This window comes from Oncorhynchus nerka, linkage group LG8 (assembly GCF_034236695.1).
Source record: "Oncorhynchus nerka isolate Pitt River linkage group LG8, Oner_Uvic_2.0, whole genome shotgun sequence".
Taxonomy (NCBI): Eukaryota; Metazoa; Chordata; class Actinopteri; order Salmoniformes; family Salmonidae; genus Oncorhynchus; species Oncorhynchus nerka.
Window position 1 is genome coordinate 24,361,358 of NC_088403.1, and position 17,728 is coordinate 24,379,085.

A 17,728-nucleotide genomic window follows, 5' to 3' on the forward strand; every position below is an offset into this window, starting at 1 on the left:
GAGGCTTGCAAATACTACTATGGTGCTATTGTTAGGTAAAAGCTGCCATGGCTTCACACAGTAGCAGTTGTGCAGAGGAATAGCCTCCAGCCAGCCAAACATCAATGTGGACAGAATTGTTACAGACATCTATGCATATAGTGTCCTTTACATATGGACCTGGTTAAATCAATGGCTTGACATACGTTGATATGATCTGATGCATCTATGTGTGCATTTCCTGCAGCTGTTTGACCGCGTGAGGGAGGACAACCCAGACTTCCACCAGAAGATAGTTCCTATCAGCAGTGAGTTGACACAGCCTGCCCTGGCCATCAGTCCTGAGGACGTAGAGAGACTGACCTCCTGCGTCAACATCATCTTCCACTGTGCTGCCACCATCCGCTTCGACGAACCCCTCAAGTGAGGACCACAACCCCCTACACACTGACTCTTCCTCTATCACCTAGCTATCATGCTAACTCACCACTTTATCAACTCAACAAATCAAATCTGTTTGATTGTGTATAAATGCATGGACATAGCTTGTGTCTGACACAGAGAGAGGTACAAAGACATAGAGATCCTATTAAATGACGTCAACACAGTAGACAGTCTCTAGTTGAGAGGAGGTCAGCCCGTATAGGGGCCAGGGTCGTCTGTATCTTGGTCACATGTTTTATTTTTGATGTTTTACTCAGGTCTGGTTTATGGGGTCGAAGGGTTTTGCTTTGTCATTGTCCCGAGTACCAGGAAGTGCCCAGTGTGCGGGGACTTCCTACAGGAAGTGATGTTTGGTTAATAGTGTGGTCTATTTGTGTTCTGGTGTTGACCAATGGGAAAGCTGATACATCTAGAGTATGATGAGAATGTTGAGAAAGACAACAGAGATTCCCCCATAATATAGCTTTGTGTAGCGTCTATCAAGCAACATTGTTGACCTAAAATGGTTGACAGGCAAACACTTACATCATTAAACATATTAAATCAAAATCCAAAACAATGTTGTTGAGCGAATAAAGACTTACAGTAACATTGAATTTATATTAAGGATTTTGAAACTGTTTAAGTTTTCAATATTCCACGTGGTTTCATCATCTCACGTAGTAGACAGTGCATCGATGTTCCATGTGGTGAGAGAGACAGACAGAGAGAGAGATGTATCCAGGGAGTCTGAAGGTAGCTAGCTGTAGGGGGTAGAGAGATGTCTGCAGGTAGCTAGCTGTAGGGGGTAGAGAGATGTCTGCAGGTAGCTAGCTGTAGGGGGTAGACAGATGTATCCAGGGAGTCTGCAGGTAGCTAGCTGTAGGGGGTAGACAGATGTATCCAGGGAGTCTGCAGGTAGCTAGCTGTAGGGGGTAGACAGATGTATCCAGGGAGTCTGCAGGTAGCTAGCTGTAGGGGGTAGACAGATGTATCCAGGGAGTCTGCAGGTAGCTAGCTGTAGGGGGTAGACAGATGTATCCAGGGAGTCTACAGGTAAGCTAGCTGTAGGGGGTAGACAGATGTATCCAGGGAGTCTGCAGGTAGCTAGCTGTAGGGGGTAGACAGATGTCTCCAGGGAGTCTGCAGGTAGCTAGCTGTAGGGGGTAGACAGATGTATCCAGGGAGTCTGCAGGTAGCTAGCTGTAGGGGGTAGACAGATGTATCCAGGGAGTCTGCAGGTAGCTAGCTGTAGGGGGTAGACAGATGTATCCAGGGAGTCTGCAGGTAGCTAGCTGTAGGGGGTAGACAGATGTATCCAGGGAGTCTGCAGGTAGCTAGCTGTAGGGGGTAGACAGATGTATCCAGGGAGTCTGCAGGTAGCTAGCTGTAGGGGGTAGAGAGATGTCTGCAGGTAGCTAGCTGTAGGGGGTAGACAGATGTATCCAGGGAGTCTGCAGGTAGCTAGCTGTAGGGGGTAGACAGATGTCTGCAGGTAGCTAGCTGTAGGGGGTAGACAGATGTCTGCAGGTAGCTAGCTGTAGGGGGTAGAGAGATGTCTGCAGGTAGCTAGCTGTAGGGGGGCAGAGAGATGTCTGCAGGTAGCTAGCTGTAGGGGGTAGAGAGATGTCTGCAGGTAGCTAGCTGTGGGGGTAGAGAGATGTCTGCAGGTAGCTAGCTGTAGAGAGATGTCTGCAGGTAGCTAGGTAGAGAGATGTCTGCAGGTAGCTAGCTGTAGGGGCAGAGAGATGTCTGCAGGTAGCTAGCTGTAGGGGGTAGACAGATGTCTGCAGGTAGCTAGCTGTAGGGGGAGAGAGATGTCTGCAGGTAGTCTAGCTAGCTGTGCAGGTAGACAGATGTATCCAGAGATGTCTGCAGGTAGCTAGCTGTAGGGGTAGACAGATGTATGCAGGTAGCTGTAGAGAGTCTGCAGGTAGCTAGCTGTAGGGGGTAGACAGAGATGTCTGCAGGTAGCTAGCTGTAGGGGGTGCAGACAGATGTCTGCAGGTAGTAGCTGTAGGAGCTGTCTGCAGGTAGACAGATGTAGAGAGATGTCTGCAGGTAGCTAGCTGTAGGGGGTAGAGATGTCAGATGTAGCTAGCCAGGGAGTCTGCAGGTAGCTAGCTGTAGGGGGTAGAGAGATGTCTGCAGGTAGCTAGCTGTAGGGGGTAGAGAGTCTCCAGGAGTCTGCAGGTAGCTAGCTGTAGGGGGTAGAGATGTCTCCAGGGAGTCTGCAGGTAGCTAGCTGTAGGGGGTACAGATGATCCAGGAGTCTGCAGGTAGCTAGCTGTAGGGGGTAGACAGATGTCTGCAGGTAGTCTGCAGGTAGCTAGCTGTAGGGGGTAGGTAGATGTATCCAGAGATGTCTGCAGGTAGCTAGCTGTAGGGGGTATCCAGGAGTCTGCAGGTCTAGCAGGTAGACAGCTGTATCCAGGGAGTCTGCAGGTAGCTAGCTGTAGGGGGTAGACAGATGTATCCAGGGAGTCTGCAGGTAAGCTAGCTGTAGGGGAGACAGATGTATGTCTGCAGGTAGCTAGCTCTAGGGGCAGCAGATAGTATCCAGGGGGTAGAGAGATGTCTGCAGGTAGCTAGCTGTAGGGGGTAGAGAGATGTCTGCAGGTAGCTAGCTGTAGGGGTAGAGAGATGTCTGCAGGTAGCTAGCTGTAGGGGGTAGACAGATGTCTGCAGGTAGCTAGCTGTAGGGGGTAGACAGATGTCTGCAGGTAGCAGCTGTCCAGGGAGTCTGCAGGTAGCTAGCTGTAGGGGGTAGACAGATGTCTGCAGGTAGCTAGCAGGGGTAGAGATGATCCAGGAGTCTGCAGGTAGCTAGCTGTAGGGAGTAGACAGATGTCTGCAGGTAGCTAGCAGGGGTAGATGTCTGCAGGGGGTAGACAGATGTATCCAGAGATGTCTGCAGGTAGCTAGCTGTAGGGGGTAGACAGATGTCTCCAGGTAGTCTGCAGGTAGCTAGCTGTAGGGGGTAGACAGAGATCCAGGAGTCTGCAGGTAGCTAGCTGTAGGGGGTAGACAGATGTCTGCAGGGAGTCTGCAGGTAGAGATGTAGGGGGTAGCAGCTGTATCAGACAGATGTCTGCAGGTAGCTAGCTGTAGGGGGTAGACAGATGTCTCCAGGGAGTCTAGGTAGTAGCTAGAGATGTCTGCAGGTAGCAGATGTAGGGGTCCAGAGAGATGTCTGCAGGTAGCTAGCTGTAGGGGGTAGAGAGATGTCTGCAGGTAGCTAGCTGTAGGGGTAGACAGATGTCTGCAGGTAGCTAGCAGAGAGATGTCTGCAGGTAGCTAGCTGTAGGGGGTAGACAGATGTCTGCAGGTAGCTAGCAGAGAGATGTCTGCAGGTAGCTAGCTGTAGGGGTAGACAGATGTCTGCAGGTAGCTAGCTGTAGGGGGTGTAGAGAGATGTCTGCAGGTAGCTAGCTGTAGGGGGTAGACAGGATGTCTGCAGGTAGCTAGCTGTAGGGGTAGAGATGTCTGCAGGTAGCTAGCTGTAGGGGGTAGAGAGAGATGTCTGCAGGTAGCTAGCTGTAGGGGGTAGACAGATGATGTCTGCAGGTAGCTAGCTGTAGGGGGTAGATGTCTGCAGGTATAGCTGTAGGGGGTAGAGTCTGCAGGTAGCTAGCTGTAGGGGTAGACAGATGATGTCTGCAGGTAGCTAGCTGTAGGGGGTAGACAGATGTCTGCAGGTAGCTAGCTGTAGGGGGTAGAGAGATGTCTGCAGGTAGCTAGCTGTAGGGGTAGCAGAGGATGTCTGCAGGTAGCTAGCTGTAGAGAGATGTCTGCAGGTAGCTAGCTGTAGGGGTAGACAGATGTCTGCAGGTAGCTAGCTGTAGGGGTAGACAGATGTCTGCAGGTAGTAGCTGCAGGAGAGATGTCTGCAGGTAGCAGATGTAGAGAGATGTCTGCAGGTAGCTAGCTGTAGGGGGTAGAGATGTCTGCAGGTAGCTAGCTGTAGGGGTAGAGATGTCTGCAGGTAGCTAGCTGTAGGGGGTAGACAGATGTCTGCAGGTAGCTAGCTGTAGGGGGTAGACAGATGTCTGCAGGTAGCTAGCTGTAGGGGGTAGACAGATGTCTGCAGGTAGCTAGCTGTAGGGGGTAGAGAGATGTCTGCAGGTAGCTAGCTGTAGGGGGTAGAGAGATGTCTGCAGGTAGCTAGCTGTAGGGGGTAGACAGATGTCTGCAGGTAGCTAGCTGTAGGGGGTAGACAGATGTCTGCAGGTAGCTAGCTGTATCAGAGATGTCTGCAGGTAGCTAGCTGTAGGGGGTAGAGAGATGTCTGCAGGTAGCTAGCTGTAGGGGGTAGAGAGATGTCTGCAGGTAGCTAGCTGTAGAGAGATGTCTGCAGGTAGCTAGCTGTAGGGGGTAGACAGATGTCTGCAGGTAGCTAGCTGTAGGGGTAGAGAGATGTCTCCAGGGAGTCTGCAGGTAGCTAGTAGGGGGTAGACAGATGTCTGCAGGTAGCTAGCTGTAGGGGGTAGACAGATGTCTGCAGGGAGTCTAGAGAGATGTCTAGCTAGCTGTAGGGGGTAGAGAGATGTCTGCAGGTAGTCTGCAGAGCTAGATGTCTGCAGGTAGCTAGCTGTAGGGGGTAGAGAGATGTCTGCAGGTAGCTAGCTGTAGGGGTAGACAGATGTCTGCAGGTAGCTAGCAGGGGTAGAGAGATGTCTGCAGGTAGCAGCTGTAGGGGGTAGAGATGTCTGCAGGTAGCTAGCTGTAGGGGATGTCTGCAGGTAGCTAGCCAGGGGGATGTCTGCAGGTAGCTAGCTGACAGAGAGATGTCTGCAGGTAGCTGTAGCAGGGGTAGAGAGATGTAGAGAGAGATGTCTGCAGGTAGCTAGCTGTAGGGGGTAGAGAGATGTCTGCAGGTAGCTAGCTGTAGGGGGTAGACAGATGTCCAGAGATGTCTGCAGGTAGCTAGCTGTAGGGGGTAGACAGATGTATCCAGGAGTCTGCAGGTAGCTAGCTGTAGGGGTAGACAGATGTATCCAGAGATGTCTGCAGGTAGCTAGCTGTAGGGGGTAGAGCTGTAGGGATGATCCAGAGAGTCTGCAGGTAGCTAGCTGTAGGGGGTAGACAGATGTATCCAGGGAGTCTGCAGGTAGCTAGCTGTAGGGGGTAGACAGAGATGTCTGCAGGTAGCTAGCTGTAGGGGTAGACAGATGATCCAGGAGTCTGCAGGTAGCTAGCTGTAGGGGGTAGACAGATGTCTAGGTAGCTAGCTGTAGGGGGCAGAGATGTCTGCAGGTAGCTAGCTGTAGGGGTAGACAGATGTCTGCAGGTAGCTAGCTGTAGGGGTAGAGAGATGTCTGCAGGTAGCTAGCTGTAGGGGGATGTATCCAGATGTCTGCAGGTAGCTAGCTGTAGGGGGGATGTATCCAGAGATGTCTGCAGGTAGCTAGCTGTAGGGGTAGACAGATGTCTGCAGGTAGCTAGCTGTAGGGGGTAGACAGATGTAGGTAGCCAGGGAGTCTGCAGGTAGCTAGCTGTAGGGGGTAGACAGATGTCTGCAGGTAGTAGCTAGGGGGTAGAGATGTCTGCAGGTAGCTAGCTGTGAGGGAGAGATGTCTGCAGGTAGCTAGCTGTAGGGGGTAGAGATGATGTCTGCAGGTAGCTAGCTGTGTAGAGATGTCTGCAGGGTAGAGAGATGTCTGCAGGTAGCTAGCTGTAGGGGGTAGAGAGATGTCTGCAGGTAGCTAGCTGTAGGGGTAGACAGATGTAGAGATGTCTGCAGGTAGCTAGCTGTAGGGGTAGAGTCTGCAGATGTCTGTCAGGTAGCTAGCTGTATCAGAGAGATGTCTGCAGGTAGCTAGCTGTAGGGGGTAGAGAGATGTCTGCAGGTAGCTAGCTGTAGGGGGTAGACAGATGTCTGCAGGTAGCTAGCTGCAGGGGGTAGGAGATGTCTGCAGGTAGCTAGCTCCAGGGAGAGATGTCTGCAGGTAGCTAGCTGTAGACAGATGTCTGCAGGTAGCTAGCAGGGGGTAGAGAGATGTCTGCAGGTAGCTAGCTGTAGGGGTAGAGAGATGTCTGCAGGTAGCTAGCTGTAGAGAGATGTCTGCAGGTAGCTAGCTGTAGGGGGTAGACAGATGTCTGCAGGTAGCTAGCTGTAGGGGGTAGCTACTGTAGGGGTAAGAGAGATGTCTGCAGGTAGCTAGCTGTAGGGGGTAGAGAGATGTCTGCAGGTAGCTAGCTGTAGAGAGATGTCTGCAGGTAGCTAGCTGTAGGGGGTAGACAGATGTATCCAGGGAGTCTGCAGGTAGCTAGCTGTAGGGGGTAGAGAGATGTCTGCAGGTAGCTAGCTGTAGGGGGTAGAGAGATGTCTGCAGGTAGCTAGCTGTAGGGGGTAGAGAGATGTCTGCAGGTAGCTAGCTGTAGAGAGATGTCTGCAGGTAGCTAGCTGTAGGGGGTAGACAGATGTCTGCAGGTAGCTAGCAGGGGTAGAGAGATGTCTGCAGGTAGCTAGCTGTAGGGGGTAGCAGATGCTCCAGAGAGTCTGCAGGTAGCTAGCTGTAGGGGGTAGACAGATGTCTGCAGGTAGCTAGCTGTAGGGGGTAGAGAGATGTCTGCAGGTAGCTAGCTCTGGGAGAGGTAGAGCTGTCTGTCAGGTAGCAGCTGTATCCACAGATGTCTGCAGGTAGCTAGCTGTAGGGGGGTAGAGAGATGTCTGCAGGTAGCTAGCTGTAGGGGGTAGACAGATGTCTGCAGGTAGCTAGCTGTAGGGGGTAGACAGATGTCTGCAGGTAGCTAGCTGTATGGGGGGGTAGAGAGTCTGCAGGTAGCTAGCTGTAGGGGGTAGACAGAGGTATCCAGGAGTCTGCAGGTAGCTAGCTGTAGGGGGTAGACAGATGTCTGCAGGTAGCTAGCTGTAGGGGGTAGAGAGATGTCTGCAGGTAGCTAGCTGACAGGGGGTCCAGAGATGTCTGCAGGTAGCTAGCTGTAGGGGTAGAGAGATGTCTGCAGGTAGCTAGCTGTAGGGGGTAGACAGATGTCTGCAGGTAGCTAGCTGTAGGGGGTAGAGAGATGTCTGCAGGTAGCTAGCTAGGTAGGCTGTAGAGAGATGTCTGCAGGTAGCTAGCTGTAGGGGTATGCTAGCTGTCCAGAGAGATGTCTGCAGGTAGCTAGCTGTAGGGGGTAGACAGAGATGTCTGCAGGTAGCTAGCTGTAGGGGGTAGACAGATGTCTGCAGGTAGCTAGCTGTAGGGGTAGAGAGATGTCTGCAGGTAGCTAGCTGTAGAGGGGTAGCTAGCTGAGATGTCTGCAGGTAGCTAGCTGTAGGGGTAGAGAGATGTCTGCAGGTAGCTAGCTGTAGGGGGTAGAGAGATGTCTGCAGGTAGCTAGCTGTAGGGGAGAGATGTCTGCAGGTAGCTAGCTGTAGGGGGTAGAGAGATGTCTGCAGGTAGCTAGCTGTGGCAGAGAGATGTCTGGGTAGCTAGAGAGATGTCTGCAGGTAGCTAGCTGTAGAGAGATGTCTGCAGGTAGCTAGCTGTAGGGGGTAGAGAGATGTCTGCAGGTAGCTAGCCGCAGGGTAGAGAGATGTCTGCAGGGGGTAGAGAGATGTCTGCAGGTAGCTAGCTGTAGGGGTAGACAGATGTCTGCAGGTAGCTAGCTGTAGGTAGAGAGATGTCTGCAGGTAGCTAGCTGTAGAGAGATGTCTGCAGGTAGCTAGCTGTAGGGGGTAGAGAGATGTCTGCAGGTAGCTAGCTGTAGAGAGATGTCTGCAGGTAGCTAGCTGTAGGGGGTAGAGAGATGTCTGCAGGTAGCTAGCTGTAGGGGTAGAGAGATGTCTGCAGGTAGCTAGCTGTAGGGGGTAGAGAGATGTCTGCAGGTAGCTAGCTAGCTAGGGGGTAGAGAGATGTCTGCAGGTAGCTAGCTGTAGGGGTAGAGAGATGTCTGCAGGTAGCTAGCTGTAGGGGTAGAGAGATGTCTGCAGGTAGCTAGCTGTAGGGGGTAGAGAGATGTCTGCAGGTAGCTAGCTGTAGGGGGTAGAGAGATGTCTGCAGGTAGCTAGCTGTAGAGAGATGTCTGCAGGTAGCTAGCTGTAGGGGGTAGAGAGATGTCTGCAGGTAGCTAGCTGTAGGGGGTAGAGAGATGTCTGCAGGTAGCTAGCTGTAGGGGGTAGAGAGATGTCTGCAGGTAGCTAGCTGTAGGGGGTAGAGAGATGTCTGCAGGTAGCTAGCTGTAGATGGGGCAGAGAGATGTCTGCAGGTAGCTAGCTGTAGGGGTAGAGAGATGTCTGCAGGTAGCTAGCTGTAGGGGTAGACAGATGTCTGCAGGTAGCTAGCTGTAGGGGGTAGAGAGATGTCTGCAGGTAGCTAGCTGTAGGGGGTAGAGAGATGTCTGCAGGTAGCTAGCTGTAGGGGGTAGACAGATGTCTGCAGGTAGCTAGCTGTAGGGGGTAGACAGATGTCTGCAGGTAGCTAGCTGTAGGGGTAGAGAGATGTCTGCAGGTAGCTAGCTGTAGGGGTAGAGAGATGTCTGCAGGTAGCTAGCTGTAGGGGGTAGAGAGATGTCTGCAGGTAGCTAGCTGTAGAGAGATGTCTGCAGGTAGCTAGCTGTAGAGAGATGTCTGCAGGTAGCTAGCTGTAGGGGGTAGACAGATGTCTGCAGGTAGCTAGCTGTAGAGAGATGTCTGCAGGTAGCTAGCTGTAGGGGGTAGAGAGATGTCTGCAGGTAGCTAGCTGTAGGGGGTAGAGAGATGTCTGCAGGTAGCTAGCTGTAGGGGGTAGACAGATGTCTGCAGGTAGCTAGCTAGGGGGCAGAGAGATGTCTGCAGGTAGCTAGCTGTAGGGGGTAGACAGATGTCTGCAGGTAGCTAGCTGTAGGGGGTAGACAGATGTCTGCAGGTAGCTAGCTGTAGGGGGTAGAGAGATGTCTGCAGGTAGCTAGCTGTAGAGAGATGTCTGCAGGTAGCTAGCTGTAGGGGGTAGAGAGATGTCTGCAGGTAGCTAGCTGTAGAGAGATGTCTGCAGGTAGCTAGCTGTAGATGGGGTAGAGCTGTAGGGGTAGATGTCTGCAGGTAGCTAGCTGTAGGGGGTAGAGAGATGTCTGCAGGTAGCTAGCTGTAGGGGTAGAGATGTCTGCAGGTAGCTAGCTGTAGGGCTGTAGAGAGATGTCTGCAGGTAGCTAGCTGTAGGGGGTAGAGAGATGTCTGCAGGTAGCTAGCTGTAGGGGTAGAGAGATGTCTGCAGGTAGCTAGCTGTCAGGTAGGCTGTAGAGAGATGTCTGCAGGTAGCTAGCTGTAGGGGGTAGAGAGATGTCTGCAGGTAGCTAGCTGTAGGGGTAGAGAGATGTCTGCAGGTAGCTAGCTGTAGGGGGTAGAGAGATGTCTGCAGGAGTCTAGCTAGCTGTAGGGGTAGAGATGTCTGCAGGTAGCTAGCTGTAGGGGGGTAGAGAGATGTCTGCAGGTAGCTAGCTGTAGGGGGTAGAGAGATGTCTGCAGGTAGCTAGCTGTAGAGAGATGTCTGCAGGTAGCTAGCTGTAGGAGAGATGTCTGCAGGTAGCTAGCTGTAGGGGGTAGAGAGATGTCTGCAGGTAGCTAGCTGTAGAGAGATGGCAGGGTAGAGAGATGTCTGCAGGTAGCTAGCTGTAGAGATGTCTGCAGGTAGAGAGATGTCTGCAGGTAGCTAGCTGTAGAGATGGGTAGAGCTGTAGAGAGATGTCTGCAGGTAGCTAGCTGTAGGGGGTAGAGAGATGTCTGCAGGTAGCTAGCTGTAGAGAGATGTCTGCAGGTAGCTAGCTGTAGGGGTAGAGATGTCTGCAGGTAGCTAGCTGTAGGGGGTAGAGAGATGTCTGCAGGTAGCTAGCTGTAGAGAGATGTCTGGGTAGTAGAGAGATGTCTGCAGGTAGCTAGCTGTAGGGGGTAGAGAGATGTCTGCAGGTAGCTAGCTGTAGGGGTAGAGAGATGTCTGCAGGTAGCTAGCTGTAGGGGGTAGAGAGATGTCTGCAGGTAGCTAGCTGTAGGGGGTAGACAGATGTCTGCAGGTAGCTAGCTGTAGTAGACAGATGTCTGCAGGTAGCTAGCTGTAGGGGTAGAGAGATGTCTGCAGGTAGCTAGCTGTAGAGAGATGTCTGCAGGTAGCTAGCTGTAGGGGGTAGACAGATGTCTGCAGGTAGCTAGCTGTAGGGGTAGAGAGATGTCTGCAGGTAGCTAGCTGTAGGGGTAGAGAGATGTCTGCAGGTAGCTAGCTGTAGGGGTAGAGAGAGATGTCTGCAGGTAGCTAGCTGTAGGGGTAGAGAGATGTCTGCAGGTAGCTAGCTGTAGGGGGTAGACAGATGTCTGCAGGTAGCTAGCTGTAGGGGGTAGACAGATGTCTGCAGGTAGCTAGCTGTAGGGGGTAGAGATGTCTGCAGGTAGCTAGCTGTAGAGAGATGTCTGCAGGTAGCTAGCTGTAGAGAGATGTCTGCAGGTAGCTAGCTGTAGGGGGTAGAGAGATGTCTGCAGGTAGCTAGCTGTAGAGAGATGTCTGCAGGTAGCTAGCTGTAGAGAGATGTCTGCAGGTAGCTAGCTGTAGAGAGATGTCTGCAGGTAGCTAGCTGTAGGGGGTAGAGAGATGTCTGCAGGTAGCTAGATGTAGACAGATGTCTGCAGGTAGCTAGCTGTAGGGGGTAGACAGATGTCTGCAGGTAGCTAGCTGTAGGGGTAGAGAGATGTCTGCAGGTAGCTAGCTGTAGGGGGTAGACAGATGTCTGCAGGTAGCTAGCTGTAGGGGGTAGAGAGATGTCTGCAGGTAGCTAGCTGTAGGGGGAGAGAGATGTCTGCAGGTAGCTAGCTGTAGGGGGTAGACAGATGTCTGCAGGTAGCTAGCTGTAGGGGGTAGAGAGATGTCTGCAGGTAGCTAGCTGTAGGGGGTAGAGAGATGTCTGCAGGTAGCTAGCTGTAGGGGGTAGAGAGATGTCTGCAGGTAGCTAGCTGTAGGGGGTAGAGAGATGTCTGCAGGTAGCTAGCTGTAGGGGGTAGAGAGATGTCTGCAGGTAGCTAGCTGTAGGGGGTAGAGAGATGTCTGCAGGTAGCTAGCTGTAGAGAGATGTCTGCAGGTAGCTAGCTGTAGAGAGATGTCTGCAGGTAGCTAGCTGTAGGGGGTAGAGAGATGTCTGCAGGTAGCTAGCTGTAGAGAGATGTCTGCAGGTAGCTAGCTGTAGAGAGATGTCTGCAGGTAGCTAGCTGTAGGGGGTAGAGAGATGTCTGCAGGTAGCTAGCTGTAGGGGGTAGAGAGATGTCTGCAGGTAGCTAGCTGTAGAGAGATGTCTGCAGGTAGCTAGCTGTAGGGGTAGACAGATGTCTGCAGGTAGCTAGCTGTAGGGGGTAGACAGATGTCTGCAGGTAGCTAGCTGTAGGGGGGTAGAGATGTCTGCAGGCTAGCTGTAGATGATGTCTGCAGGTAGCTAGCTGAGATAGACAGATGTCTGCAGGTAGCTGCAGCTGTAGGGGTAGAGAGATGTCTGCAGGTAGCTAGCTGTAGGGGGTAGAGAGATGTCTGCAGGTAGCTAGCTGTAGGGGGTAGAGAGATGTCTGCAGGTAGCTAGCTGTAGAGAGATGTCTGCAGGTAGCTAGCTGTAGGGGGTAGACAGATGTCTGCAGGTAGCTAGCTGTAGGGGGTAGAGAGATGTCTGCAGGTAGCTAGCTGTAGAGAGATGTCTGCAGGTAGCTAGCTGTAGAGAGATGTCTGCAGGTAGCTAGCTGTAGGGGGTAGAGAGATGTCTGCAGGTAGCTAGCTGTAGGGGGTAGAGAGATGTCTGCAGGTAGCTAGCTGTAGGGGGTAGAGAGATGTCTGCAGGTAGCTAGCTGTAGGGGTAGAGAGATGTCTGCAGGTAGCTAGCTGTAGGGGGTAGAGAGATGTCTGCAGGTAGCTAGCTGTAGGGGGTAGAGAGATGTCTGCAGGTAGCTAGCTGTAGGGGGTAGAGATGTCTGCAGGTAGCTAGCTGTAGGGGGAGAGATGTCTGAGATAGCTAGCTGTAGGGGGTAGAGATGTCTGCAGGTAGCTAGCTGTAGGGGGTAGAGAGATGTCTGCAGGTAGCTAGCTGCAGAGATGGGGTAGAGAGATGTCTGCAGGTAGCTAGCTGTAGGGGGTAGAGAGATGTCTGCAGGTAGCTAGCTGTAGGGGGTAGAGAGATGTCTGCAGGTAGCTAGCTGTAGGGGGTAGAGAGATGTCTGCAGGTAGCTAGCTGTAGGGGGTAGAGAGATGTCTGCAGGTAGCTAGCTGTAGGGGGTAGAGAGATGTCTGCAGGTAGCTAGCTGTAGAGAGATGTCTGCAGGTAGCTAGCTGTAGGGGGTAGACAGATGTCTGCAGGTAGCTAGCTGTAGGGGGTAGAGAGATGTCTGCAGGTAGCTAGCTGTAGGGGGTAGAGAGATGTCTGCAGGTAGCTAGCTGTAGGGGGTAGAGAGATGTCTGCAGGTAGCTAGCTGTAGGGAGTAGAGAGATGTCTGCAGGTAGCTAGCTGTAGGGGGTAGAGAGATGTCTGCAGGTAGCTAGCTGTAGGGGGTAGAGAGATGTCTGCAGGTAGCTAGCTGTAGGGGGTAGAGAGATGTCTGCAGGTAGCTAGCTGTAGGGGGTAGAGAGATGTCTGCAGGTAGCTAGCTGTAGAGAGATGTCTGCAGGTAGCTAGCTGTAGGGGGTAGAGAGATGTCTGCAGGTAGCTAGCTGTAGGGCTGTAGAGAGATGTCTGCAGGTAGCTAGCTGTAGGGGTAGAGAGATGTCTGCAGGTAGCTAGCTGTAGAGAGATGTCTGCAGGTAGCTAGCTGTAGGGGGTAGAGAGATGTCTGCAGGTAGCTAGCTGTAGAGAGATGTCTGCAGGTAGCTAGCTGTAGGGGGTAGAGAGATGTCTGCAGGTAGCTAGCTGTAGGGGGTAGAGAGATGTCTGCAGGTAGCTAGCTGTAGGGAGTAGAGAGATGTCTGCAGGTAGCTAGCTGTAGGGGTAGAGAGATGTCTGCAGGTAGCTAGCTGTAGGGGGTAGACAGATGTCTGCAGGTAGCTAGCTGTGTAGAGAGATGTCTGCAGGTAGCTAGCTGTAGGTAGAGAGATGTCTGCAGGTAGCTAGCTGTAGGGGTAGAGAGATGTCTGCAGGTAGCTAGCTGTAGGGGGTAGAGAGATGTCTGCAGGTAGCTAGCTGTAGGGGGTAGACAGATGTATCCAGGAGCTAGCTAGCTGTAGGGATGTATCCAGGAGATGTCTGCAGGTAGCTAGCTGTAGGGGGTAGACAGATGTCTGCAGGTAGCTAGCTGTAGGATGTAGACTAGGGGGTAGAGAGATGTCTGCAGGTAGCTAGCTGTAGGGGGTAGAGAGATGTCTGCAGGTAGCTAGCTGTAGGGGGTAGAGAGATGTCTGCAGGTAGCTAGCTGTAGGGGGTAGACAGATGTCTGCAGGTAGCTAGCTGTAGGGGGTAGAGAGATGTCTGCAGGTAGCTAGCTGTAGGGGTAGAGAGATGTCTGCAGGTAGCTAGCTGTAGGGGGTAGAGAGATGTCTGCAGGTAGCTAGCTGTAGGGGGTAGAGAGATGTCTGCAGGTAGCTAGCAGAGAGATGTCTGCAGGTAGCTAGCTGTAGGGTAGAGATGTCTGCAGGTAGCTAGCTGCAGAGAGATGTCTGCAGGTAGCTAGCTGTAGGGGGTAGAGAGATGTCTGCAGGTAGCTAGCTGTAGGGGGTAGAAGATGTCTGCAGGTAGCTAGCTGTAGGGGGTAGAGAGATGTCTGCAGGTAGCTAGCTGTAGGGGTAGAGAGATGTCTGCAGGTAGCTAGCTGTAGGGGTAGAGAGATGTCTGCAGGTAGCTAGCTGTAGGGGGTAGAGAGATGTCTGCAGGTAGCTAGCTGTAGGGGGTAGAGAGATGTCTGCAGGTAGCTAGCTGTAGGGGGTAGAGAGATGTCTGCAGGTAGCTAGCTGTAGAGAGATGTCTGCAGGTAGCTAGCTGTAGGGGAGATGTCTGCAGGTAGCTAGAGAGAGATGTCTGCAGGTAGCTAGCTGTAGGGGGTAGAGAGATGTCTGCAGGTAGCTAGCTGTAGAGATGTCTGCAGGTAGAGAGATGTCTCCAGAGATGTCTGCAGGTAGCTAGCTGTAGGGGGTAGAGATGTCTGCAGGTAGCTAGCTGTAGGGGGTAGACAGATGATGTCTGCAGGTAGCTAGCTGTAGGGGGTAGAGATGTCTGCAGGTAGCTAGCTGTAGGGGGTAGACAGATGTCTGCAGGTAGCTAGCTGTAGGGGTAGAGAGATGTCTGCAGGTAGCTAGCTGTAGGGGGTAGAGATGTCTGCAGGGGGTAGACAGAGCAGGTAGCTGTAGGGGGCAGAGATGTCTGCAGGTAGCTAGCTGTAGGGGTAGAGATGTCCAGGAGTCTGCAGGTAGCTAGCTGTAGGGGGTAGAGAGATGTCTGCAGGTAGCTAGCTGTAGGGGGTAGAGAGATGTCTGCAGGTAGCTAGCTGTAGGGGGTAGAGAGATGTCTGCAGGTAGCTAGCTGTAGAGAGATGTCTGCAGGTAGCTAGCTGTAGGGGGTAGACAGATGTCTGCAGGTAGCTAGCTGTAGGGGGTAGAGAGATGTCTGCAGGTAGCTAGCTGTAGAGAGATGTCTGCAGGTAGCTAGCTGTAGAGAGATGTCTGCAGGTAGCTAGCTGTAGGGGTAGAGAGATGTCTGCAGGTAGCTAGCTGTAGGGGGTAGAGAGATGTCTGCAGGTAGCTAGCTGTAGGGGGTAGAGAGATGTCTGCAGGTAGCTAGCTGTAGGGGGTAGACAGATGTCTGCAGGTAGCTAGCTGTAGGGGGTAGAGAGATGTCTGCAGGTAGCTAGCTGTAGGGGGTAGAGAGATGTCTGCAGGTAGCTAGCTGGGGGTAGAGAGATGTCTGCAGGTAGCTAGCTGTAGGGGTAGACAGATGTCTGCAGGTAGCTAGCTGTAGGGGGTAGAGAGATGTCTGCAGGTAGCTAGCTGTAGGGGTAGAGAGATGTCTGCAGGTAGCTAGCTGTAGAGAGATGTCTGCAGGTAGCTAGCTGTGTAGAGAGATGTCTGCAGGAGCTAGATGTCTGCAGGTAGCTAATAGCTGTAGGGGGTAGGGATGTCTGCAGAGGGGTAGATGTCTGCAGGTAGCTAGCTGTAGGGGGTAGAGAGATGTCTGCAGGTAGCTAGCTGTAGGGGGTAGAGAGATGTCTGCAGGTAGCTAGCTAGGGGGTAGAGAGATGTCTGCAGGTAGCTAGCTGTAGGGGGTAGAGAGATGTCTGCAGGTAGCTAGCTGTAGGGGGTAGAGAGATGTCTGCAGGTAGCTAGCTGTAGGGGGTAGAGAGATGTCTGCAGGTAGCTAGCTGTAGAGAGATGTCTGCAGGTAGCTAGCTGTAGGGGGTAGAGAGATGTCTGCAGGTAGCTAGCTGTAGGGGTAGAGAGATGTCTGCAGGTAGCTAGCTGTAGGGGGTAGAGAGATGTCTGCAGGTAGCTAGCTGTAGGGGGTAGAGAGATGTCTGCAGGTAGCTAGCTGTAGGGGGTAGAGAGATGTCTGCAGGTAGCTAGCTGTAGGGGGTAGAGAGATGTCTGCAGGTAGCTAGAGAGATGCTGCAGGTAGCTAGAGAGATGTCTGCAGGTAGCTAGCTGTAGGGGGTAGAGAGATGTCTGCAGGTAGCTAGCTGTAGGGGGTAGAGAGATGTCTGCAGGTAGCTAGCTGTAGAGAGATGTCTGCAGGTAGCTAGCTGTGGAGAGATGTCTGCAGGTAGCTAGCTGTAGAGAGATGTCTGCAGGTAGCTAGCTGTAGAGAGATGTCTGCAGGTAGCTAGCTGTAGGGGTAGAGATGTAGAGGTAGTCTGCAGGGGTAGCTAGCTGTAGAGAGAGATGTCTGCAGGTAGCTAGCTGTAGGGGGTAGAGAGATGTCTGCAGGTAGCTAGCTGTAGGGGGTAGAGAGATGTCTGCAGGTAGCTAGCTGTAGGGGGTAGAGAGATGTCTGCAGGTAGCTAGCTGTAGAGAGATGTCTGCAGGTAGCTAGCTGTAGAGAGATGTCTGCAGGTAGCTAGCTGTAGAGAGATGTCTGCAGGTAGCTAGCTGTAGGGGGTAGAGAGATGTCTGCAGGTAGCTAGCTAGGGGGTAGGAGAGATGTCTGCAGGTAGCTAGCTGTAGGGGAGAGATGTCTGCAGGTAGCTAGCTGTAGGGGGTAGAGAGATGTCTGCAGGTAGCTAGCTGTAGGGGGTAGAGAGATGTCTGCAGGTAGCTAGCTGCAGGTAGGGGTAGACAGATGGCAGGTAGCTAGCTGTAGGGGGTAGAGAGATGTCTGCAGGTAGCTAGCTGCTAGGGGGCAGAGAGATGTCTGATGTCTGCAGGGGTAGATGTAGGTAGCTAGCTGTAGGGGTAGAGAGATGTCTGCAGGTAGCTGTAGGGCTGCAGAGAGATGTCTGCAGGTAGCTAGCTGTAGGGGGTAGACAGATGTCTGCAGGTAGCTAGCTGTAGGGGGTAGAGAGATGTCAGCAGGTAGCTAGCTGTAGAGAGATGTCTGCAGGTAGATAGCTGCAGGTAGCTAGCTGTAGGGGGTAGAGAGATGTCTGCAGGTAGCTAGCTGTAGGGGGTAGAGAGATGTCTGCAGGTAGCTAGCTGTAGAGAGATGTCTGCAGGTAGCTAGCTGTAGGGGGTAGAGAGATGTCTGCAGGTAGCTAGCTGTAGGGGGTAGAGAGATGTCTGCAGGTAGCTAGCTGTAGGGGGTAGAGAGATGTCTGCAGGTAGCTAGCTGTAGGGGGTAGAGAGATGTCTGCAGGTAGCTAGCTGTAGGGGGTAGAGAGATGTCTGCAGGTAGCTAGCTGTAGAGAGATGTCTGCAGGTAGCTAGCTGTAGAGAGATGTCTGCAGGTAGCTAGCTGTAGGGGGTAGAGAGATGTCTGCAGGTAGCTAGCTGTAGAGAGATGTCTGCAGGTAGGGTAGAGAGATGTCTGCAGGTAGCTAGCTGTAGGGGGTAGAGAGATGTCTGCAGGTAGCTAGTAGAGAGATGGGGTAGAGAGATGTCTGCAGGTAGCTAGCTGTAGGGGGTAGAGAGATGTCTGCAGGCAGCTAGCTGTAGGGGTAGAGAGATGTCTGCAGGTAGCTAGCTGTAGGGGGTAGAGAGATGTCTGCAGGTAGCTAGCTGTAGGGGGTAGAGAGATGTCTGCAGGTAGCTAGCTGTAGGGGGTAGAGAGATGTCTGCAGGTAGCTAGCTGTATGTCTGGGGTAGAGATGTCTGCAGGTAGCTAGCTGTAGGGGGTAGAGAGATGTCTGCAGGTAGCTAGCTGTAGAGAGATGTCTGGTAGCTAGCTGTAGGGGGTAGAGATGTCTGCAGGTAGCTAGCTGTAGAGAGATGTCTGCAGGTAGCTAGCTGTAGCTAGCTGTAGAGAAGATGTCTGC

The 17,728-nt window shown here is 52.8% G+C and overlaps 1 protein-coding gene across 6 annotated transcripts in view; it reads left to right on the plus strand.

Annotated features, from left to right (window-relative positions):
- Nucleotides 1–17,728, plus strand: part of LOC115132992 (fatty acyl-CoA reductase 1-like) — an 89,857-nt gene that overhangs the window by 54,145 nt on the left and 17,984 nt on the right. For all 6 annotated transcript variants that reach the window (XM_065021549.1, XM_065021547.1, XM_065021548.1 and 3 more), the window contains one exon: nt 227–402. In XM_065021549.1, the coding sequence (XP_064877621.1) occupies nt 227–402 (176 nt within the window). The remainder of the gene's footprint in view (nt 1–226; nt 403–17,728) is intronic.